The following is a 25,570-nucleotide window of genomic DNA, read 5'->3' as shown; positions in this document are numbered from 1 at the left end:
GCCCAAAATCAACCCCGGGCGCCCGGGATGGCTCCCGGTGCCCGGAGCTCCCTATAAATAGCGGGCAGCAGGCGCCCCCAACAATTGCCCACAAACATTTCACTTTCACCAAGGTTCTATCTGAACCTCAGTGCGAAAATGATCTAAAATTAAATTTTTTAGCGGTGAAGACACTGCTGCGACTCAACCGAGGTCGTCAGTTCTATATTTTACGATGACTCCTCGGTAAATTTGTTTTCTCCTTGTCTTAGAATTCTTTAAATTTGTCTTGATATTTTCACTTAGAATATTTCTTTTATATACAGTAGGAAACGAACAAATACTGGTGTTGGGCCCTCTAATGCTAGTACTGACCCTAGGTTCCCCACAGATGAACTTAGAATCAAGTTTGAGTCAACTATTTATATGGCCATTAGGACTAAATGTATAGATAGATCGTTCTTTCTAGTTTCGTGTGCTCCCGTTATGGAGGTTATAAACCACTATAACTTACGGAACCTTGTTGAATGTACTAGTCCGGTAAATATAAGTTTGTGTGCTGAATTTTACAACAACTTAGTGAAAGTAGACGACCTTACCTATACTACTAGGGCAGCGGGTACTGATATCACGCTATCCCCTACGACGATCCGGGAGTTTTTAGGGTTACGTCCATCCACGTGTTCCTTTTTGTGTTATCCTCCCGGGGATCTACCATTCGGAGATCCCTACTCACATATTACTCTTGATACGATTTATTCGTATTTTTTTGGGGGAGAGTGAGTACCCACTGTGACCCAGTTTTGGTCGGTAGAACTTCGAGTCCAGGACTACGCTCTTTATAGGGTCTTAGTCTTCTGCATTCTACCACTGACCACACGTGACATCGCCGTGATGCGCCCATTCCACTCATTTTTACTTTATGCCCTGAGTCATAGGTTAGATATTGACATCAGCTTACATATCTTCTCCACCATTATCTATTCTGCTGGATACGTGACTAATAAACGAGTCCACATGCCTTACTGTCACATTCTGACAGCATATATGTCCTCTCTAGACGTTGATGTCACTAGAGGAGATATTCGCTATATGACCGAGTTTGACGTTATAGCAGCTAGGAACTTCTCCCTAGCCAGTATTCACATAGATGAGGGCGACGATACTATGTCTTGGCGGAGGGGGGCACAGCACCAGCCCGATCCAGACGCACAGGGGGAGGTCGAGCAGGATGAGTTCATGCTTGCACTGTTTCCTGAGGAGGCCGCTCCAGCTCCACCACCACCCCCAGCTCGAGCACCACGTCACGCTCCTCGCACTCTAGCCGACCATATGACCGGACTAGAGAGAGCTATGGCAAATCTCCAGCGGGAGAACTCTGACTTTCAGCGAGACATGCGGCGAGAGGTCTCCGAGTTACGAGCTGACGGGCAGACCCGACACACTGAGCTGATGACACTACTCCGTTCCTTGGGATCTGGACCACCCCCTTCCTCATCTCAGTAGCTCTAGTTATGACACACTTCTGTTATCTACATCACTTGTAGAATACTTTTGATCTATCTAGTGTTATTTCTGATATGGATTGATTATGTTCTATCTTAATAGACTAGGAGTTTCAAATTTCAAAAATGTTTTCAAAATGATTAAATTATAGGTTAAACATATATCATTTTCAAAACTTTCCTATTTTTAGATTTTTTTAAAAAAATATTTTTTAGCCTTAGACTAGTTCAAAATCCTTAGAAAGCATGTACCCATAGGACTAGTTTTTGAGCATCTCACCAAAACCCTAGGCTTACCTTGCTTGTGTCTGACGAACATAGAAAGGGGTGAGATGTATAGGCCACTTGCCTAAGACTTAAGATGTTTATTTCAGTGCATCAATATAAGTCTGGGCGTTAAATACAAAATATACATTAATCAAGTTAAGGTTAAACTTAACTTGACTAACCAAGTGAAAGTTGTTATCTTTTGATAGTCAGTCAGTAACTACCTGGTTAGACATTTGATTTAGTGTCAGGTTCAAGGGGAGAAATAAAACTAATTCAGTTTTTCAAATTGAATTTTAAATTTAATTTTTGAAAATCAAAGTTTAAAATCAACTTGTTTAAAATTGTGAAAATTTATTTCACAAATTTTTTTCTTTTTACTTAGTCTTATAAAACTAAGTTGTTTTTAAGAATTGAGTTTTACTTTTTATTGAAAATTGTGGAAATGAAAAATAAATTTCAATTAGTTTTTAACATTGACCTTAAAAACTATACTTGAAAAATTAGCTATTTTTTAAAGTTACTAAGTTATAAATCAGCTATTTTTCAAGACTTAGTTTTTTTTAAAGAAGTAAAGGTAAAACTATCGTTTAAACTCCCCTAGGTTAACTTGACATTATTTTTTTATTTTTTCTGAAGTCTGTATTTATGCTTACTTGACATTTGTTCTTTTGATGAATGACAAAGTGGGAGGGTTAGGTGGTTAAGTTAGCTAAACCAAATTGAAAATACAAACTAACTTAAAAACCACATAAATGCATGTTGTTACTTGCATATGTTTTCACTAACTTAACCAGGTTGTCATTCCATCAAAAAGGGGGAGATTGTTGGTGCGGTTAGCACTAACGATTTAACCCAGGTTTTGATGAATGACAAATCAGGTTAAGTTAGTTTGTTGTTGTCTGACACTTTGATCGAGTGTGCAGGAGAAGTCCAGACAGGTCGACGGGCTGACCGGATGTCTGGCACGAAGTCCAAGCGGGTCGACAGGCTGACCGGACGCTTAGGCACGAAGTCCAGCTAGGTCGACGGGCTGACCGGATAGCTGGCACGAAATCCAGACCGGTCGACGGGCTGACCGGAAGTCTGGCAGTTAAGTGAGGTAAGTCACTGGAGGGGAGTGACTGTGAGGATGCGTTCCCGAGAAGGGAACATTAGGCGTCGATCCGGCTTAGATCCATTTTAGATATCTAAGTCGAGATCGTGACTAGATTCCGGTCTCGAAAAGACGGAATCTAAGTCATACTCTTTTCTATTACTTTGTTGAACTTTAATTATGCTAACAATCTATTTTACAGGATATATATTTGCCTCGGACTAACTCTATTTTGCAGGAGAATGAATTTCTGGAAATAGGAGGTCCATCCGGGCGCTCGGAGGTGAATTTTATCCAAACCAAGTCGTCGTCACGTGGAGTTCACTGATTAGACCTGCCACGTCGCACCAGGGCGCCCGGAAGGGATCCAGGCGCCCAGAGCAGCACATAAAAGAAGCCCCAGGGGTGGAGCTTCAAGATCAACTCAGAACTCTTAGATTGCTTGCTCTGCTGCTCTGCGCTCCAACGACGCTAACGAAGCTCCGACAACGTGCTCTTGTCCTTATGGTTTTCTTTCTGTTGGTATAGCTTTGTTTTAATTTTTATTAGCATTTCTTGTACTGCCTTTGTAATCATTATTTCGAATTGCTAGTGAATTGTCCAACGAAAGTACTCACAGAGTACGGGCCTTCGAGTAGGAGTCGTTACATGCTCCGAACGAAGTAAAAAATTACTGTGTCTATTGTTTTTAAATTCCGCTGCGCTTAACTCTTTTTAACGCTGTTTTTCGAATCGATATTCACCCCCCCCCCCCTCTATCGACGTTTCAAATTACCAGAAGTTGTAGATTCGAGTATGGATTTATCATCTTTTCATCTTAGTCATTTATCTTCTAATTTTTATTTGTGGCACTCTTGCTTAGGTCATGTTCAGTGCATCGTTTGTAGTTTTTAGCCTCTACAGGAGTATTAGAACCTTTAAAAAGTTCTGATATTTTTAATTATAGTGATTGTAAACTGGCCAAATTTTCTGCCTTACCATTTTCTAAAAGTCTTTCTTTTCCTTCTGCTCCATTTGATCTTATCTATTCTGATATGTGGGGACCCTCTCCTATTCTTACAAAAGGGGGGGGGTCAAGGTATTATGTTTTGTTTATTGATGATTGCATTCGTTACTCTTGGATCTATCTTATAAATATTCTAGTGTCATAAAGTGTTTTCGTTGTGATTTGGGGGGGGGGTGAATACATTTCAAATCAATTTTCACATTTACTTACTTCTGATGGTACTATTCATCAAACCTTGTGTACAGATACTCCTGAACAAAATGGCGTGGCTGAACAGAAATATAGACATCTTGTTGAAATAGCTCGTTCATTTTTATTGTCTGCCAGTGATCCTAGTGTCTTTTGGGGGGAAGCAATCCTTACTGTTGCTCATGTCATTAATAGAATTTCAACCTCACACAATTCAGGTTTGTCACCTTTTGAAAAATTATATGAGTATGCTCATGTCTATTCCTCTTTGCGTGTTTTTTATTGTACTTGCTTTGTCCTTCGTCCACATGCAGAGCGTAATAAATTAGCCTCTCAGTCTGCTCTTTGTGTCTTTCTAGGTGATGCGGTGATGATGAAGGGCCCCACCCCGCTGCCACTGTGGAGGTCAAAGTCAAGACGGTCAACAAGTGGAAGGCATCAGTCGGTCGGGTAAAACATGCCCCAACCGGGGAGAAGGTCCTGACCCGTCGTCGACTTCGACACAGGGAGCATTCAAACAACCGACATTCAAGGGAGGCAGCGTATAGAAGCCGAGCCGAGCGACTACCCCGCTCAGCAAGACAGCAGGCATGACATCAAGAGTTCAACTTAGGTCGAGCGACTACCCTACTCAGTCAAACAGCGAAGCATGATATCGACGGAGTTCGACTTCGACCCAAGCGTTATCCCGCTCGACCTAGTAACAGAGCATGAGGGCAGTGGACTTCCAGCTGAGCGGCTATCCCGCTCAGACCGACAGCAAACAACGCGGGGATAGTGGAATTTCAACCGAGCGACTTTTCCGCTCGACCAAACAACAGACACAGCAGACAATCTTTCGACATCCTTTTGGGAGCTAGTGCCGATGACAGACGGCATGGTCAGACAGAGGATCGTGCTTCTAAAAAAACTGTTTTTAACGACGAATATTAACGACGGTATCAAATACCGTCGTTATTGGTGGTTCAACAACGACGGGATTTAGTGCCCGTCGTTGATGTGTATGCATAACGATGGTATTTATTCATGTCGTTGATGCTTTGGCATTAACGACCGTATTTGTTATTTTGGTCGTTAATGTCATGCCTTTAACGACAGGATTTCCTCCTGTCGTTATTGCAAGATCTTTAACGACGGGATTTCCTCCCGTCGTTATTACAACATTCTAACTATTTAAAAAAAATTGTAATAAAAATTGACACAGTGGATAATATTAGGTTCATTAATTCGCACATGAATATAGAAACGACATAAATATACCAAAAATAGGAAATATAAAATTACTAAAAATAGTCAAAAAGGAAAATGCATAGGCTTCAAAAAGTGAGAGTTAAATTAAATTGAAGACACAAAATTATCTCATCCAATGGTTGAGATAAATCAAATCAAAATACTAAACTATCTTCTAATCCAATGGTTGAGATGACATTTGACTCAAATAAATAAAACGATAGCATTAAACTCTACCGTCATCTAATCCCATGCGTTCAACCCCATATCCTAATCCAACCCATGGTATTCTTTCCCCCAAAATGCATCAAACCTTATTTTTGCCACATATATGCGTCTAAGCCCCCCAAATCCCCCTGCACGCAACTCTTCATCTTCCTCACCTTCTTCCATTGCCGTCGAGCTCGAGATATCAACAAATCCGACGGGCAGCAGGGGCACACAAGTCCGAGGGGCAGCAGGACCGCGCAGGTCCAGCGGGCAGCAGGGGCTTCTTCATCTTCCTCGCATTTTATCATTGCTGTTGAGCTCGAGAGATCAGCAGGTCCGGTGGTTAGAAAGGCGCGCACGACTCTTCATCTTCCTCAGGTTTTGCTGTTGCCGTCGAGCTCAAAAGATCAGCAGGTCCGGTAAGCAATAGGGAAACCCTATTCCTGCAGTGACATTGTTGGTTCACTGTAGTTCTGTGTCCCCTTCCACCTCTAGGGCTTTGAGCACGCGACGACGACTCCTCACTGCAGTTCCATCGTCACAGAGAAAATCAAGAGATCGGCAGTCCGACGACAATCTCCAAGCTCCTATTTTAGGTGAGATATTTTTCTTTCTTCCTTTCTATTACCGCTTCTATTTTCTCTTCAATTTCAATGGTAGGGATCCTTAGAATGATTACTTGTATTTTTCTCTTCGTTTTCTACCATAGTGATCCTTAGAATCTAATTACTTGTATTTTCTCTTCATTTTCTATGTCAGAGAACCTTAGAATCTAATTATTTGTATTTTCTCTTCATTTTCTATGGCAGGGATCCTTAGAATATGATTACTTGTATTTCCTCTTCATTTTCTACAGTAGGGATCCTTCGAATATGATTTATAGTTAAATTTGTCCACCTTTTTGAATATAGAATGGCACCCGATAAGAAATGGATGGATCTTATTAATAATCGACTTGGTGAAGCATATGGACAGGGGATTGAAAATTTTTTAGATTATGCTTTTGAAAGAACAAGAGCAAAAAATGAAATTCGATGCCCATGTGTTAAATGTGAAAATGCACATTTTGGGTCTAGGGAATCTGTTAAAATGCATTTGATTGTTTATGGAATACTTCAAAATTATAGATTTTGGTATCATCATGGAGAAAAGCCAGAGGATGATTTGGAACTACACAATTCGGAAACTGAAGTAGATGATAATGATTACTTCATGGCAGATCTTCTAAGAGGTTTACATCCACATTATGATGATTCAAACCATGCTAATATTAGTGAGGAACCAAATGATGAAGCTAAATTTTTTTATAAATTATTAAATGATTCAAAAGAACCTTTGTACCAAGGATCAAGGGTTTCAAAATTGTCAGCATTAATAAAGTTACTTCATCTCAAAAATGTTGGGCAATGGACAAATAAATCATTTAGCATGTTGTTGCAATTGTTGAAGGAAGAAATATTACCAGAAAATTCTGATCTTCCAGATTCATATTTTGATGCTAAAAAGTTTATTAGAGATATCGGCCTTTCTTATGAAAAGATTGATGCATGTAAAAATAATTGTATGTTATTTTGGAAAGACCATAAGAACTTGGATTTTTGTGAAGTGTGTGGAATATCTAGATGGAAGGAGGAAAGGCATAGTGGGGGAACTCAATTCAAAGCTAATGGAAAGAAAATTCCAAAGAAGATATTACGTTATTTCCCACTAAAACCAAGGCTGCAAAGGTTATTTATGTGTTCAAAAACTGCCCCTTACATGAGATGGCACAATGATGCAAGGATTGATGATGAAATTTTAAGGCATCCAGCTGATTCTATGACATGGAAATCATTTGATGAAAGATATAAAGATTTCTCCTCAGAGACTCGCAATGTAAGACTTGGTCTCGCAAGTGATGGGTTTCAACCATTTGCAAATGCAAAAACAACATATAGCATTTGGCCTGTGATCCTTATTCCTTATAATTTACCACCATCGATGTGTATGAACTTGTCTAACTTCATTTTATCCATGTTAATTCCTAGTCCAGAGAGTAGTGGAGATGCAATTGATATCTATTTGCAATCGTTGATCGATGAATTGATTGAGTTGTGGCACACTGGAGTAGAAACTTTTGATACATCAACTTCTCAAAATTTTACTTTACGTGCTGCTTTGTTGTGGACAATTAATGACTTCCCAGCATACGCAAATTTATCTGGATGGAGTACAAAAGGAAAGTTAGCATGTCCTTGTTGTAATAAGGATACTTGCTCAATGAGATTGACAAATGGTGGCAAAGAGTGTTATATGGGCCATCGACGTTATCTCCCATTGAACCACAAATGGCGCAAGGATAAGAATTCCTTTGATGGTACAGTTGAAATGAGATTGCCGCCTAAATCATTTTCTGGAAAAGATATTTTAAGTCAAGTCCAGGATTTGGAAGGCATAATCTTAAGTAAGGATACTACTAGAAAGACAAAAATATCTCATGACAAACGAGGTGATAATTGGAATAAGAAGAGTATATTCTTTAAGCTACCATATTGGGAAACATTGTTATTAAGGCATAATTTGGATGTGATGCATATTGAGAAAAATATATGTGACAGTGTTCTTGGAACAATTATGAATATTAAAGGCAAGACTAAAGATAACCATAAAACACGTCTTTATTTACAACTCTTGAATATAAGGCCTGAATTGCATCCTGTTGCAATAGGAGATGATCTTGAGTTTCCCACTGCACCTTACACATTGTCCTCTAGTGAGAAACATCAGCTTTGTTTATTTCTTAAATAATTAAAAATGCCTGATGGCTTTTGTTCAAACATTTCAGATTGTATAAATGTTAGGGAGAACAAGATTTCAGGTTTAAAGAGTCATGATTGTCACATCTTACTAGAATATCTTATTCCTCTTGCAACACGTGGATTACTTTCAGAATCAGTGTATGAAGCTCTTGTTGAGCTATCAATGTTCTTCTCTAGTTTGTGTTCCAAATCACTAAAGATGGAAGACTTGAAACAACTTGAAAGACAAATTCCTATCACACTTTGTAAGTTGGAAAAGATTTTTCCACCCTCATTTTTTGACATCATGATACATTTGCCGATTCATTTAGCAATGGAAGCTATGCTTGGGGGACCTTATCAATATCGATGGATGTATCCAATAGAACAAAAGTTGAGTACTTTTAAATCATATATTCGAAATAAAACTCATCCAGAGGCATCAATTGCTGAGGGTTATATCGCAAATGAGTGTATCAGTTTATGCTCAAGATATTTCGACACATCTGATTGTGGATGTATGGAAAGTACTGATGGTTTATCCATATTTTCATCCATTGAAGAGTTATCAACAGGAATAGCATGCAATTTGGATCGTGTAGACCAAGAGCGAGCTCACATCTACATATTAAAGAATTGTGAAGAAGTTCAATCATTTTACAAGTATGAAAATATAAACTTATTCTTCCATATTGTTGTTTTAATTACGATTAATCTCTAAATTTCCTATGTAGTGACTACTTGCAAATCCGTGCTTCTAGTGATTTGGTTTTGTCCGATGAGGAATGTGACAAACAATTTATTAACTGGTTCAGAGTTAGAGTAAGTGAGATTTTTAATGTACATACATGTCTTTGTTTTCGCTAATAAATTATATCTTGAGAGTAAGAATTTTTTTTTTCAAATTTGATAGGTCGAGAGGTTACATAAAAATGACAAAACCAAAAAAATGGAAGACCTACTTTCTTTGTAACGTGGGCCTACACAGTATGGGAAGTCATTTGTATGTTGTAAAGTCAATGGATATAAATTCCACACCGAAGAGCACTAGGGCCTAAGGACACAAAATAGTGGTATTCTCGTTGTTGGGAACTATGGTGCAGAAAATATTGACTATTATGGAGTGTTATCACATATTATTGAATTACAATTTCTTGGTGAAAGACAAATTGTGGTTTTCAAGTGCAAATGGTTTGATGTGCATTCCGGAGAAAGAGGGATCAAAGTGGATAAATATGGATTTGTTAGTGTAAATTGTCAACGGATTTTGAAATCAAATGAACCTTTTGTATTGGCCACTCAAGCATCACAAGTGTTTTATGTGATAGATAATACCTCAAAAGGTTGGCACATAGTGACAAAAACATCTCCTCGATACTCATATAATATGTTGACAAAGAGAGATTCAATGGCCACAAATATAGACGATATCCCAGAAGCTTATCAAAATTGAGGATAGAATAATATAAATCTTTATTTGCTTTGTGTAAGTGTTAGTGTTTTAAACTACTAAATGTATCATTTATATTATTTTTTCATTTAACTAATATAAAAATGTATTTGTTGTAGGATCATGGACTCTCAAAATTCATCTTTGGGTACTAAGAGAAAGCTATTTATAGCAACAAGTTCTTTAGCTCGAGGACGTGGCAAAATCACAAGGCATTTAGGATTATCCGGACAAAATCATGTTTCTGGATCAATTGAACATGAGCCTTCTTTGGTGAACACATGTAATAATGATATGCAATATGCGTCTGAATAAGTCGACCATGTGGAAGACTCTCAAGCTCAAATGGAATCTAGCCAAGGTATGAAAAAGTAATTTATAGTGTGGTAAAAATATTTTCATGTTTAGACAAATCATTTTCATGTAAATCTAAACTAATTGTTTTCATGTTTAGACAAATCATCTACTCAACAAAATTTGAACAAGCGAGGTAAAAATAAGTGTGGTATTGTGTGTAAATTAAAAAATGGAGAGAAACTTCTTATAAATTTCTATATGGGTCGAGCTGTTGGGTTTAATCATCAAGCCTTTACAAGACATTTGGATATAATTGTAAGAGATGGAAACATATGCCCAATTCGAGTTCTTGCGTGGTATAAAATTGGTGAAGATGCTAAAAATCACATGTGGGCTGTTGTTACGGTGAGTCTCTTACCAATCTTTAATACTTCCTATAAAATTCTTAGGAGAAGTACTCTTTGAATGTGTCACTATCATTATGTATGTAGGTTCCTATTATATAGTTATGGATTTGATGCATTTCTATAGGAGACTTATCTATGGTTATTTTTGTAAAGCTATGTGATTTATACTTTCTACAGCTAAGATTTAGATGCATCATATCATGATATATATTGGCATATAATTTCAAATATATGGAATTATCTAGACAAGTAGTCCTTTATTTTTGCCACCGTAGATAGAATTGTGTCCATATCATAGTTTATTGATTGGACTCAAACCATATCATATGAAATATTCCTTTATTGCAAGTTCGTCCTTTACTGATGATGTTCCTTTTAATTGTATTTTTGTGTTTTGAATCTTCACAAAATAAAATAATAACCATGTTTGCATGGTTATTATATGAAATATTTTATGCCCTTTTAACATACTAGTTATGTCATATTGTTTCAACATGTGTTTAAAATATTTAATACTAATCAGTTTTTTTATTATATGAAATATCTCATTATTATATGCTTACAAAAAATTTTCAGGATAAGTTAAAAAAATGATGATATTGAGCTATATCGTGAGACAACCCTTAAACATATGCAACAATTATGGAAGAATTGGAGATGTGAGATGAACTCCAAATTTGTAAAACCATGCAAAACACGTCAAGAAGCTTTACAAAATGTTCCTAAGGGAATGGATAAACAAGGTTGGGAATGGTTGGTTAAAGAATATTTTTTAAGTGAAAGTTTTCAGGTTATTCTTATCCCATCTTTTTTATGTTATAAATTATTTTTTTAATTTAAATGTCTTTTTTATAAAATTATACTAATATTAATATATTTGCAGAAAATGAGTAAAACAAATACACAGAATAGATCCTTGAAATCTATGCCACATCGAACATGAAGCAAGCCTTTTAGGCAATTGGCATATGAAATGGTAAGACATATATTATAAGGATTTTATATTAATTTAGACATAAAATTGTGTCTTATTAATATTTATAGGGAGGAAAAGATGGACAACCTCCAGATTTTGCATCAATGTTTTTTGAGACACGAAAAAAGGGAGACCATATTGTTGATCTTGATGCAATGGAAAAATATCTGAGCATATAACATTTTAATTCATTTTTCACATGATATTTGATTCATCATAGATTTCAAAATCTTTTAACTTATTGAAGGATGAGATTTGTGAGGTTGTTCGAGAAGATTCTTCCTTGTCAAATATTCAACTTGTTGAGAAATGTTTTGGACCTCAACGACATGATCATGTTTTTGGCCATGGAGGAGGAGTGAGGCCTAAAGATGTGAGAGGACCTATTGCGTCAAAGCAAGCACTTCATCACGAGAATGTCACACTACGTGAGAAAATGAATAATATGGAATCTGAATTTAAAACTTTTAAGGAGTTGATGCTGAAGAATTTACCACCTAATGTGCAAGTGACTGCATCGGCTTCAAATACTATTGAAGGTTGAATTAGTTACTTTAATTTTTTTTATTATTTCTTGTTTATTACTTGATAAACAAAATGAGTAGTTTTGTTCATTTTGATTTGTAAATGCTTCATAGGCGCACAAGCAATTGGTGAAGAACAATAGAATGAAGGTTCATAGGCACACAAGCAATTGGTGAGGAACAATAGAATGAAGGCTCATCTTAGTGATTGACGGGTATTCTTTAAAACACTTTTCGTACTTTGTTGCAATGTTATGGAATATGTAATCTCTTTTATATGTTAGGAAATAACACTTTTCGAAATATAATGAAGCTCACTGATTTTTTTTACAAAAAAAAAAAACTATGTCCAACTCACATGCATGTCATAGCCTACATTGGATTGCTGATATGTATGTGTTGCACACTTTTCTTTCTTTACATCTGCCCTATTAGCCATTGTTTTCATATAGCAATTGCAATATTAACTGTTCTTTAAGGTAGATTGGGTAAGTTACTCTAAGTTCTGTTAAAGTTTTTATTGTGATATTAATTTTTTTTTGTATATTTATTATAAGTATTGGAGCTTGGAAGGGAAATAGACTTTTTGAAGTTTTTATGAATGTCAACATTTTGCAGACTGAAGACTTTAGATAAATGAATATTTTTGATGTAATAGATGTTAATTTTGTTGGATGGTAATTAGACGTTGTGATATAAAGTTTAATGATATAGAAACAATTATCATGAATTACCGGATGATGTTTTAATATATTATGTTTTAGTTTTTATTAGCATTCATTAATGAATTTATAATATATATATATATATATATATATATATATATATATATATATATATATATATATATGATCCTGTCCGAACCAGGAGCCAACGGACACTGGGCACGTGGCACTCCCTGCTGAATCCTTGAGCGCTCCGGCGAACCTGCAGCAAAACCGAGCCGGGAGGGGTGTCCCGGCGACGGCCCTCCGACGCTCAAGTCAGGCGAGGAAATAGCAAAGAAGTGGCTTTTAAGTAGGAGACCCTCGTACCTCCGATGAAGAAATGGAGGCCTTATATAGACCTCTCGAAGAAGCCTAGGCGCACCAGTCAAAGCAACCACCTGCCTTCGACCATGCCCAGGTATGGGTCTGTCAGAAGGGCCATGCCCAGATATGGATCTGTCAGGAAGACGTCCATGAGGCCATACTACTACTGTAGCAACCTTCCCCTGATGTGACGGCAAGATCCTCCATCGTGTGATCTTGTGTACGGCCTAATCATCAGACATGCTTCTGCTGACATCCCATAACCCGTGCCGAGCGCATAGGCCGCTCGGCCACCTTTGTACCCTCGCCTCTATCCTGGCCGAACGGACCACCCGATCGGACTTCCGCTCGGCCCTTCAATCTTCCTGCCTTGGCGTCGGAAACCCAAGCCCATGGATGGGTTATCTATAGCTCCGCTCGGACCATTATTCGCTGGGCCAGCCCTCCATCCTTCCTTAGGCTGGGACCCTTCAGAGGGTGGGCCCTCCCTTCTTACCGCCGGATCAATATATATATATATATATATATATATATATATATATATATATATATATATATATATATATATATATATATATTTTGACAGGTCCGATAAGTGATATCGTCATCGTCATTAGCGACGGTATGCAAAACCGTCATTGCCATTAACGACGGTATGCAAAACCGACCCCCGCCATTAACAACGGTATGCTAGGTCGTTGTTAAATAATTAAACGGTGTTAAATTGTAATATATATAATTGTCGTTGTTACTATATTAACGACAGTACTATAATCGTCGTTACTATCATTAACGACAGTATTTAAACCCGTCGTTACTGTCATTAACGATGGTAGTTAATACCGTGGTTAAAAACTTTTACCGACGGTATGTTATTTCCCGTCGTTAATCAATTCCCGATGAGTACTTTTAGCTACAACTTCCTACGGTATTAAATACCGTCGTTGATGACCTTTAACGACGGGAAACACCCATTTAACGACAGGAAATCTCGTAGTTAAAGAGCCCTTTTTTAGTAGTGAGTGGGAGAATTTTAAACCCTATATTTTGAATTAATATATTCCAAAAAAATAAATAAAAAAAAATCTGATTTAATTCAGGTGCCTAAATTGAATTCGTGTATATATATATATCTATATATAAAATAGCATTATTTTTTTATTATTGAATTATATATATATATATATATATATATTATCGATGCCGTCTCACATCCTTCGAAGAACTGTATGTGTATATACTAATTAATTATAAACTAGTCTTTCGATGACTCTTAATTTCGACTAAAAAAACAATTAACTCGTTTCAGACTCATTTCAGTTTACTATCTGGTTGAAGACTTTATAAAAAGACATAAATCACAATATTGAATGAAAAAAAAAACTTATTCCTTACTAAATGAATTCAGAAGATTCCTATCTTACTCTTATATTCAGAGGCATTTTTTTTTACTGTTATCCCTGTAAGAGGTTATACGTTGGCATCGATGCCCTACATGAGTCGTCATTTATAGAGAGTGAAATTAAAAAATCTATGGAAGGATATTAAGTGAATTGACCTGGTTTAATTCTATAAATTTACGATGACAAACTCAGTTATGGCTGGGGTATGTTTTTAATATTATCTACGTGTCATACGTGGAATTTATTTTCCATTTACAAATTTGACGCGACGAGCGTTTAATTTCAACAGCGCTTCCCTTCATTGATCTAGTCGCCGTAATCGAAGAATCCAAACGGTCAGCAGTATACGACCTCATAAAAATATAAACGTAATTATTTATTATTATTGTTATTATTTAAAAAATAAATAACCATTTTTTCCTGCTTTTGAAATTTATAAAAAAACAACACCATGCGCATAATGGACTTAATTTTGGAGCTACATCATACAAAATATCATTATTTTAAAATTACTTTGTATAAAATAATATTAAAACGATTTTGATTAAATTTAATATATATATATATAAATAATATTTTATATAAATTGTTTTAGTTAAATTAAAAGAAAGTTAATAGAAAGTTCGCAGTACTTGACCTAATTACCTCATTCATGGTTCATTGCATTGCAACTACAGACAAATTAAGTTAATAGAAAATGAATCAGCGATTCTATTAGTCAGGTTTTAAATAATATAGCAGCCGTGTCCCGTGTTTGAAAAATAATTAAAGTTGTCCATGGTGGACCGTTGTTAATGAAATTTGATATAATCAGCCAGATAATATAATTATATTCCATGGGATTGACTGTACATTAAAAGATTTTACAGGTTCAAACACTCAGAAAATATAAAACTATAGCCATCTACAGGCCATCGTTTTCCAACCATTTTGATCCTTACGTTCTTAATGAGACTTTACTGGGATTTTCTGTTTTTTAATTCATGTCAATTCTAAGCTTCATGTTCACAGAAGTTACAATATTTTGAATTTGGATTGTATAAATATTAGTATTACGACACTATTTGGACTAAAATATGATTCTAGAATATCTCATTGTTCAATTGCTTATGCTCATTTAGTTTTTTTATATATTTAGTGGTGCTCGAATGAAAGAAAGAATTATTATAGAGAAATCGAAATAAAAATTCTTATTTATTTAGTTTAAAAATAATTCACGGATGGATTTAGCGTCCACAATCTTCTTCTTCTTCTTTTATTCATTTTTTATCTTCTTCTTCTCATTGTTCAATTGTATACATAAGTTCTAGTATTTGAAAGTAATAGAACTTCCATGTTCATTTAGCTTATATATACATATATATATATATATATATATATATATATATATATATATATATATAATCTTCTTAAAATGGGATAGAATGGAGTTTCTATCCTTTAATTCTCATATTCGTAAATTACTAATAATATTTCTAATATGTTCATATAATTTTTAAACTAAAATAGTTTTAAATTATATTTTATGGAAAAAGCTAACAAAGGACTGTATGTTCAGAAATGAAATTAGAAGAGATGCATGCATGTTCAGAAATGATTTTTTTTTAAAAAAAAACAGTAATCAACGAACTGCAATTCTATCAGAACATTTTCCAGTGACCTTCCATAATTCAAACCTTTACTATTTTTTTTTATTGATTAGCTGAATCAAGATCAGTATAAAATTTCATCCTAAAAGTTGGATTTACTTGACCAAGCTAAGTGTTTCTCTTTTCTGACTTTATTATGGATTCGAAGCTTAAAATATTTGACTTGGAAAATTTTAAAACGAGGAGGACGCAAGATTTTTTATTCTTTATTTCCCAAAAGGACGAACGAACGCCTCAATGGACTGAGAAAACAGATAATGACGATCTGATCACTCTTTCCTGAAAAATCATCTATAAATACATGGAAGAAAGAGCGATAGATCAATCCACACAAACATTAATTAATTAGTGTAATACCGATCATATCAACTATCATCTACTGCGTACGTAAGATGGAAGCCCATCTCTTTTCTCCCTCCTCCTTCGTCACTCTCTCCCTCTTCTTCCTCTTCATCCTAACATTACTGCAGATCAAGAAGCAAAGGAAGCCTGCACAAAAGGTACTGGCGCCTCTTCCGCCGGGCCCTCCTAAGCTTCCCCTCATCGGAAACATCCATCACCTTGCCGGTGCCAATCCCCACCGCACTCTCCGCCACCTCTCCCGAGTTCATGGCCCGCTCTTGCTTCTCCGGCTCGGTCAGGTCGACCTGGTCGTCGCCTCCTCCGTGGAAGCCGTGGAGGAGATAATCAAGCGTCACGACCTCAACTTCGCCAACCGGCCATCCGACTTGACCTTCGCCAACATATTGGCCTACGACGGCCTCAGCGTCGCCATGGCCGCCTACGGCGGCTACTGGAAGCAAATGAGGAAGATCTACGCCATGGAGCTGCTCAACTCTCGGCGCGTCAAGTCCTTCGCCACGATCCGCGAGGATGCGGTCCGTAAGCTCACCGCGGAAATCGCAAGCGCCGCATCGTTCAGCCAAACGCCTCTGAATCTTAGCGAGATGGTGATGTCCATGACGAACGCGCTGGTGTTGAGAGCAGCGTTCGGCGACAAGTGCCAGCAGAAGGGGAAGTTCCTGCAGCTGGTGAAGGAAGGGGTGGGTTTGGTCACCAGCTTCGCAGTGGCCGACATGTTCCCCTCGCTCAAGTTCTTGGACACCCTGACCGGCTTGAAATTTAAGCTACAGCGCGTTCGACGGCAGATCGACCAGGTGTTCGACGAGATCATCTCACAGCACCAGGCTGAGAGAGCCGGCCCTTCAGAGGAGGATCTAATCATCGATGTTCTTCTGAGGCTCAAGGACCAAGATGACCAAGAATTTCCAATAACATCCACCAGCATCAAGGCCATCGTATTGGTACGTTAACTTCCTCAAATTTAATATGCTAATTTATTCATTTAATTTTGTTGTGAGACCTGGCCTCTTAATTAATTTAGTTTACCAATCGATCGATCCTTAATTTGGTCGTATACATTATTATTCAGGAAATATTTCTCGGAGGAACAGAGACATCGTCGACGGTGATCGAGTGGGCTATGTCGGAGCTAATGAAGAACCCAGAGGTGATGGAGAAAGCTCAAAAGGAGATCAGGGAGGCCATGCAAGGGAAAACTAAGCTGGAAGAGAATGACATCGCCAAGTTCAACTACCTTAAATTAGTGATCAAGGAGACCCTCCGACTTCATCCTCCGGGTCCCCTGTTGCTGCCCAGAGTGTGCAAGGAGGAGTGCGAGGTCGTAGGTTACCGAGTGCCGACGGGGGCTCGCCTGCTCATCAACGCGTGGGCTTTGGGCAGGGACGAGCGCTACTGGGGCGGCGACGCCGAGAGGTTCAAGCCGGAGAGATTCGCCGACGGCTCGGTCGATTTTCGGGGATTCAACTTTGAGTTTGTGCCGTTCGGCGCGGGGCGAAGGATATGCCCCGGCATGACGTTTGGGCTGTCGTCCGTGGAAGTCGGGCTGGCTCACCTGCTCTTCTATTTCGACTGGAAGCTTCCGGGCGGAATGAAGGCCGAAGAGTTGGACATGATGGAGATTTCCGGTGCGAGTGCTCCGAGGAAGTCGCCCCTGTTCTTGCTTGCCAGCCCACGAATTCCTCTGCCGTAGCCTTCTCTTGTCTCTTTGCGTTCTATATTTATATACCTATTTATACATGTAGCCATACATTTGTATTATAAATACTCCAGAAGCTATCTAGCTATCGGGTTGTGATGGGTGATAATAAATAATAGGTTGATTGAGTCTTAAGACGATTTGTCATTTGGATCTATTTTTATTTTATTATATGTTATCTAATCTAGCAATATTTAAATTTTGTATGCTATAATTTAGCATTCTAATAAATAAAAAGCCCCAAATTATTTTTCAATAAAAATAATTGGCTTTGATGTTTGGAACTTCTTAGCCACTAACGTATCTATATATTCAAGGTTTTTCTTTAATATTGATGTGGATATATCTTAGGGGCTAGGAGGAATTAGAGAAAAAAAGTGAGAGGTGTTTTGATCATTTGAAGGTAGCCCCCTTTTGTGGAGTACTGTTCACTCGTGAAGGGAGGGGCTTCGTTTCCGAGGCAGCCACTAGGTCCATCCAAGCGGACGTCGCTTGTGCCACTACCATCGCCCGCCCTTGCACACACGCCCACACTGATGGACGCACCTCGACGTTGTGGCAAACACCGTCAGCCACGACATCCTCTTCTTCTTCCTCGTCGTAGCGACCAACCACTACCACCGGTGAGGCATGCCCCTATCTCTCCTTCTCGTTGAGCTCTCGATGCCTCACCTCCTCACCGACACGCCGACAATCCACGCACACTTTGTTGCCTCCTTTCTCATGTCGCAAGGCTGCAGGCATCATCTCCTACGCCAGCTAGCTATTGCCTTCGTCGGAGGCCTTGCCGTCGCCTCTCGTCCTACCCCTTTCTCGTCCATCGTCGGCCATTGCTGCCTCAGTTTCTGCCACCTCCGGCGACCTTTGCCTCCCTCACCGCTTCTAGCAAGCACCCCAAACCGCTATTAGTGGGCGCTGGCCACCTCCCTCATCGCTCGTTGGTAATCGCAACTGCCCCGTCGCCTCTAGTGGTCGTCGGCTCTGCGTCGCTGCCCTCTGGATCGCCAACTTCATTAGCCACGATTCTCCCTTTCTATCGGGACAGATCGGAGCGTGTTCCACATCCGTTGTGTTCTAGTCTTTGCATCATTATTATGTTCCGGCCTACAAGCCATGGTTGTATTCCGGACTGTCTGCTTTGTGTCTAGCCTTCGAGTTGTTGTTAAATCCCGGACTGTGTGCCAATGTCCTATCCCGGACTGCATGATGATGTCCTATCTTGGCCTATGTACTCATCTCATATCTCGGTCTACGTGTCGATCTCATATCTCGGCTTGCGCGCCGATGTCATATCCCGGCCAGCGTGGCACGGCTAGGTTCCGGCCTGCATGTCGTCTTCTGAATTCAGACTGCGCTTAACTAGGTGCTGTCAGATCTAGCTCTTTATCCTGCTCAGAGTCATCTACTCTTCCGGGTCACGACAACTCAAGTAACATCCCGACCAGTTCACCGATCCACCTATGGACGCCCCCTTGGGCCAAGGTATGTTATTGTACTCACTTTACATGCACACTACAACAAAAATGACTTTCTACAGCACGTCATCAACGGCGCACAATTAAGACGTGTCGTTAATACTAGTTTTTACGGCTCACCCAATCAAGTACGTTGCGAATAGTATTATATTTATACAAATAACAGCGTGCAAAAAATTACACGCTGTTAAAAATAAATATTAACAACATACTTTTTACATGCTATTAAAACTATTACAAATTTTAAAAATTAAAATTTTAAAAACATACAAAATATACTATTAAAAATATTATAAATTAAAATTTTAACAGCATACACAACAAATATGCTGTTAAAAGTTTTATGTAACTTTTCGCGGCACGTCCTCTACAGCACGCTGTTAATAATCTTAAAAGTTTTGGGATTTAATCGTGTCCGACGCCGTATCTCATCACGATCCCGCACCTTTATTTTTCTTGTTAACCTAAGCTTTCCCTTCCCGCAACGTCGCCTTTCCTCTCCGCAGCACAACATGATTTCTTCCATCGCCGACAAAGAGGCCGCCGACAAAGAGGCAGGCGACAAGGTTGAGGGTCGGCTGCTCGAGAGGTGGCCAGTGAGGCAACGAGCGGTTGTTGCCTGCCTCCTTGTCGACGGCCTCCTCCCATCGTAGCACGATCTTCACCAGTCACCTACGCGATGCAGCCGTTGCCTAGACTCGCTTGTAGGCGGTTCGCAAACGGCTACTTGAACGGTGATGTAACCCTTTCTTCCTCTCGTTGCGGCAATCCACTCAGGGATTAGCTAACTAGAATGCTAACTAGAATGCTACCTGCAGCCTAGCTTCCTCCGCCACTCAGGGATTAGCACCGTCAATTACATGTTGAATACAATCACTTAATCAGTTACTCAGCGAAACTGAGTTACGGGCGCGAATCTTTGATGGCTTCAGAAGTTTGTTCATGGGTTCACCTAACATGAACACATTAGTTGGTTTAGGTGCTTTATCATCCTTTGCAGTCAGTTCAATTGCTGCCTTAATTCCAAAACTGGTATTTACAATCTTATACGGGAAGATGCTTTAATTTATTACGTTTGTTGCTATACATGCATCTGCTTGTTGACCATGCTCCTTATCAACATGTTTTAATGGTTATAAAAAATGTTGTTTGATTATGTCATAGCAACAAAAGAGGCGGGGAGGAATGGGGATGCACAAATTAAACAAAGGACGGCGATGTGAGACACAACAAATTGTAAGGGTAGGGGTGCAGGGAGTGGTAGACTTGTTGATGCCCAGAAAATGAGGCTTCAATATCAAACCAGTGACTACACTTTGTACGCATATAACTCCAAATTAACCTAACTATATTAGTGACTATCAATATCTGATTATCATTTTAGTGACAAATTAATAACAAAATGATAATATCAATTTAGATTGGTCTGAAGAAATTGAAAAATTATATTTGTTTTTTTATTAGTAAAACTGTAGGACTTTGCTAGTGTGTTGATGGCAACAGTATGCCAAACGAAGTGTTCCATACTATGTCAAAACATGGATATATCATAGTATTTTGCTTAGGAGCAAGCAAGGCAGCTGCTTGTTTTATGTTGCTGTGGTGAAAAAAATTCTTCTTAATGCTAGTTTGATTAGAATGCATGATGACAGAAGTACATATTATGATGCATAACAAGGCTATAATACTACTTGGCATTTCCAGTGAGCATTGATATTGTACTTTTTTGAATATTTGAATATTGTACTTTTAAATGTTGGAGAATATTTAAAAGGTAGCCGTTCCTTTCCTTTCGCCCGTAAGTGATTGTATTCAACATGTAAATATGTTGGAGAATATTTTGTATTCTTACTTATATTTTGAATTTTGATACTTGCTAATATATCTAGATTCACTAACATATACACTTTCACTTATATTTGCAAATTATATTTGAATGATGTTTGAGGAATGACTTTTTAGTCGATAATGCATTGGTCTTAGAATGCATTGATTTGGTATTTATCCAAGACATATTATCTATTGTTTGCTCTGTTCTGTCCAAATAAACTTTCAATTTCTTCAAAATACAGTCAGATTAATTTTTAGAATTCATTGGTTATTCTTTTGAGATTTTTTCTCTCCTCGTTTTGATGGCTAATATATGACTCTAAGCTTACCAATTCTTCCATAAAGCCTTTCATTCCATTCAAAGGGATGGCAAACATCATCCACAAGTGATGTGGAATGTGAATGAGAAGAATTTTATGCTTCACTTGGCTTCATCCTGATTTGTGCTACTCATTGTTATAGATTTAGTGAAAACACTGTTTACAAGTAAATTGCTTGGATTGTTATTGTAAGTACGTTTCATCAGTTGCATTGGAATACCCTTACTATCTGTATGCAAGCATGATTCAAGGTGTACACATTGCTAAAATCACTTGAGCATCCAAAGGGATGAAAATGACTTGTATTTTAATGCATGAAACAGGTGTCTTGGTGGGTTATAACGTAATACATGAAATAGATTTCTTGGTGCGTCGGTGAGTTATACCTTGATTATATTTCACTAACAAGTCATGAAATAGCTTGAAATTATGTTATCTTTTTACCTGGTAGCCTTTTTAGCCCATTCTGCTGGTAGAACCAAAATCCATGGTTTTTGATGCTTTATTAGAAAGATTATGTTGACTTTCTTTTGAAGATATCATGTATCTGTCTAAAATATCTAGTACAAAAATTTCAAGCTGATTGGCAAATTCATCAAATTTCCTTTTTGTTGGATATACAGATTGCTTGAATTTGTGAGACGGGATTCAGATGACATTCCAATCCAGGTAGTGAAGTTTCACTTACTCTTTTCATTTATCCCACATAATTGGTTTAGCACATTGAAATTTTCAAACATGCTTGGTTGTAGCACTGCATTGTGCTTCACACACCTGATATAATGTGGCTCTATAATATGTTTCTGTTGTGCTCAACCACAAGCAGTTGAAGTTGTTGTTGCTACAAAATTGACTTAAAGAATTATTAGAAATTAAAAAAAATAGTAAGCATGCAATATTTATTTCTGTTCTGTATACCTTGAAATGAGTACCTATGCAGGAGAATTAGGATCATTTTGAAGCTACTATCTCATCTTCTAAAGGAAAGGGATTTGCTACAAAAGAACATTTTGAAGCATTTACTAGAGCTAGCTTGTTGCTCTTCAACAACATATTCTCTCTTCTTATTGAGGAACTGATTAATTTGGTAAGCAATTCATTTAATAATCCACACATTCTCTAAGTTCCAAACCATAATAAATCAGTTTAGAATTAACAATTTTCGCCTTCTTTTTCTTGGGTCTCCGTTGATTTTGGAAACATGCTTTGCACTCAGCATGCTCTCTAGCCGAGGAATCTTTGCCTACTCCGACAACTAGTCAATCACCATGCTCTCGGCCTTTTACGATTTAATGTACTTAATCTTATCTATGATTTAACGATTAATATGAAGTATTCATATTTTCCTTCTCATCTCATATATGCTTTATTAATTTAATCAAGTTTACTAACTTAAACTCTCATCATGGTTAATTTGCAGGTTGTAATTCCCTTGCATCAGTTGATTTCAATTGTGCCCTCTACAAACAAAATAAATTCTGTCGAAAAGTATATTCAGGTCGATAATCATGAATTCTGGTTCATGGGGTTTCTGAACTATGACACGGTTGTGCGTCGTCAGCACGAAGCTTTGCGCCATATGCAAAAGGAAGCATCGCCGCGACGGTAGATCTAGATGTTCCAACTATGTAACTTTTGTACTGAGCAATAGACTTAGGGTCTTTCTTTGGTTCATGTTAATATTTATATTGTTGTTTAGAGAAATTGATGAGCTTTGTAAAATGATTATTAGATGAATAAAAATTATGTATTCATATTTTGATTTTATATTATAATTTTTATTTTATTTTAAGTGGTGTATGAATTGGGATAATATCTAAATTTTAAATTTGTATTACATATTTTAAATCAATATTAGTGATAATTATATGGTATTTTAACCGCGGCGCGCAACGCATGCTGCGGATATTATTTTTCGCGGCATGCAACGCATGCTGTGGATATTATTTTCCGCGGTGTATGTTACGCGCCACGGATAATAATATTCGTGACATGCAAGGCACTTTTCACAGCGTGCAATGCATGCTACGGATATTATTTTCCGCAGCGTGCGTTGCGCGCTGCGGATAATAATATCCACGGCATGCATTGCACGCTGCCAATAACCTAGAACTTTCAACAGCTTTCAATTGTGCAGCTTGCAATGTGCGCTGTAGAAAGTGAATTTGCACGCTGCAAAAAGTCATTTTTGTTGTAGTGGCATTTCATTATTCTAATATTAGTCTGTTCCTTAAATGTTCGTTGGATCTGTCTCGAGTATCGGGGTACCAGGGACCGAGGGCTGCAGGTAGCGTTGACCAGAGGACTTCTGACGACTTGGTCAACATAGAAGTCATCTTAGCATACTCCCTCTCTGGGACATCGCGATTCGGTCAACATTCCATCCACCTCACCCGGCGATCCGTCTTATTCAAATTCCAGACATGATCAAATATATTAATTTTATTAATCATTTTAGCAAGAGCGTCAGGTCGACAGGGCCGAGAGGAGATAAGCAAGAGCATCGGGTCAGTTGGGGCCGAGGGGAGATGAGCAAGATATTAGGATGTATACTAAAAGACTAGCGTTTTATAAACATTTATTTTGAAATAAGAATCACATTGGTCAAATGTCTACATTTATGTTAAATGCAGTTGTCCATTTAATTTATATTGTAGATAACATGGTGTGTGGTGTCACACAGAAGATCATGTTATCAGTTCCTTATAAATTATAAATAGTAGCTCACAACCAAGATGGATTGGGACAAACCATTGGAATGGTTGTAGTGTAATTTGATATTAGTTTATCTTGACTATAAAGTTACACTAGTATACTATTTGTCTATTGAGCATGATCATTTGAGGTTGTTTCTTTTTATATTGATTCCATAAAAGAACAAAACCTCTGTTATTATGGGTATGTGTACTCTTAATCCCGATATAATAACAAACACATATACTTAGTATTTATTTCTTTAATTTATCAATGAGTGAGATTTAGTTCGTTAAATCAATAAGCCCGATAAGTTGGGAAATAATATTATTTATATGGTGTGTTGTTGATTATAGAAGAAAACTGTGTCCTAGTAATCTAGGTTGATGATGTTCCCTTGAGGAGCTCATAAGGATTGTCATGTAAACCCTGCAGGTGGACTTAGTCCGACATGATAATGAAGTTGAGTGGTACTACTCTTGGAGCTAGATATTAATTAAATGAGTTGTCAGTAACACATTTAATTAGTGGGCATTCAATATCTTAAACACAGGGAGACTAACACACTCATGATAAGAAGAAGCCCATAATGTAATTTGGGATTGGTGCGGTAGTTCAATAATAACTCTTTAGTGGTATGAGTTATTATTGATGAACTTAAGTTGGGTGTTCGGGGCGAACACAGGAAGCTCAAGCTCATCGGGAGACCAAAACCAATTTCTCCTCTCGGTCCCTGTTGTAGCCTCTATAAAGCCTTGTATCCACCCTAAGCCCATCTTCTAGTCCATGTTGTGGTCGGTCAAGCACATCTTGGTATCCAAGATGTGGCCGGCCAAGTCCTTCATGGAGCCCAAGTAGGGGTCGGCCAAGCCATGCTTGGTGACCAAGCATGGGGCCGGCCAAAGTAAAAGGAAAAGGAAGTTTTTGATTAAAAAAAAAAATTTGTTAAAATCTTTCCTTATTTGTAGTTATCTACAATGGTTAAAAGAGAGATTTTATTTTTGTTAAAATCTTTCCTTTTTGTAGTTATCTACAATGGTTAAAACAAAGATTTTAATTTTGTTTAAAACTTTTCCTTTTATAGCCATCTACTAAGGGAATTTAAAAGAGAGATTTTAATCTTTCCTTTTATAGCCATCCACATGGTTTTAAAAGAAAGTTTTAAATTTTAAAATCTTTCCTTAAAAGAGAGATTT

The 25,570-nt window shown here is 37.8% G+C and overlaps 2 protein-coding genes and 1 long non-coding RNA gene across 11 annotated transcripts; all 3 read left to right on the top strand.

The window, feature by feature from the left end:
• The first annotated feature begins 6,394 nt into the window (after positions 1–6,394).
• Positions 6,395–11,933, top strand: LOC121977238. Its single transcript, XM_042529827.1, has 5 exons — positions 6,395–8,234; positions 8,307–8,525; positions 8,592–8,922; positions 8,994–9,081; positions 11,610–11,933. Exons 1-5 carry the CDS (start codon positions 6,395–6,397, stop codon positions 11,931–11,933), a joined length of 2,802 nt encoding a protein of 933 aa, XP_042385761.1.
• A 4,392-nt stretch (positions 11,934–16,325) lies between these two features.
• LOC121977298 (alpha-humulene 10-hydroxylase-like) lies at positions 16,326–18,197 on the top strand. The gene is made up of 2 exons (XM_042529888.1): positions 16,326–17,300; positions 17,429–18,197. The coding sequence occupies exons 1-2, from the start codon at positions 16,389–16,391 to the stop codon at positions 18,047–18,049; spliced, it is 1,533 nt and encodes a 510-aa protein (XP_042385822.1). The 5' UTR covers positions 16,326–16,388; the 3' UTR covers positions 18,050–18,197.
• Positions 18,198–18,436: 239 nt separating this feature from the next.
• Positions 18,437–23,447, top strand: LOC121974377. 9 transcript variants are annotated; one of them, XR_006109995.1, is made up of 7 exons: positions 18,448–20,264; positions 20,349–20,848; positions 22,004–22,055; positions 22,304–22,349; positions 22,621–22,767; positions 22,897–22,974; positions 23,101–23,447. It is a non-coding gene; the product is annotated as an uncharacterized LOC121974377 (long non-coding RNA). The 9 variants fall into 9 exon arrangements; XR_006109993.1 differs by having other exon boundaries at positions 18,437–20,264; positions 20,349–22,047; XR_006109991.1 differs by having other exon boundaries at positions 18,437–20,264; positions 20,349–22,055.
• The last annotated feature ends 2,123 nt before the right edge of the window (positions 23,448–25,570 follow it).

This window comes from Zingiber officinale, chromosome 4B (assembly GCF_018446385.1).
Source record: "Zingiber officinale cultivar Zhangliang chromosome 4B, Zo_v1.1, whole genome shotgun sequence".
Classification (NCBI taxonomy): Eukaryota; Viridiplantae; Streptophyta; class Magnoliopsida; order Zingiberales; family Zingiberaceae; genus Zingiber; species Zingiber officinale.
Note: the sequence above shows the minus strand (reverse complement) of the source record. Positions and strands in the feature narration are given on the sequence as shown.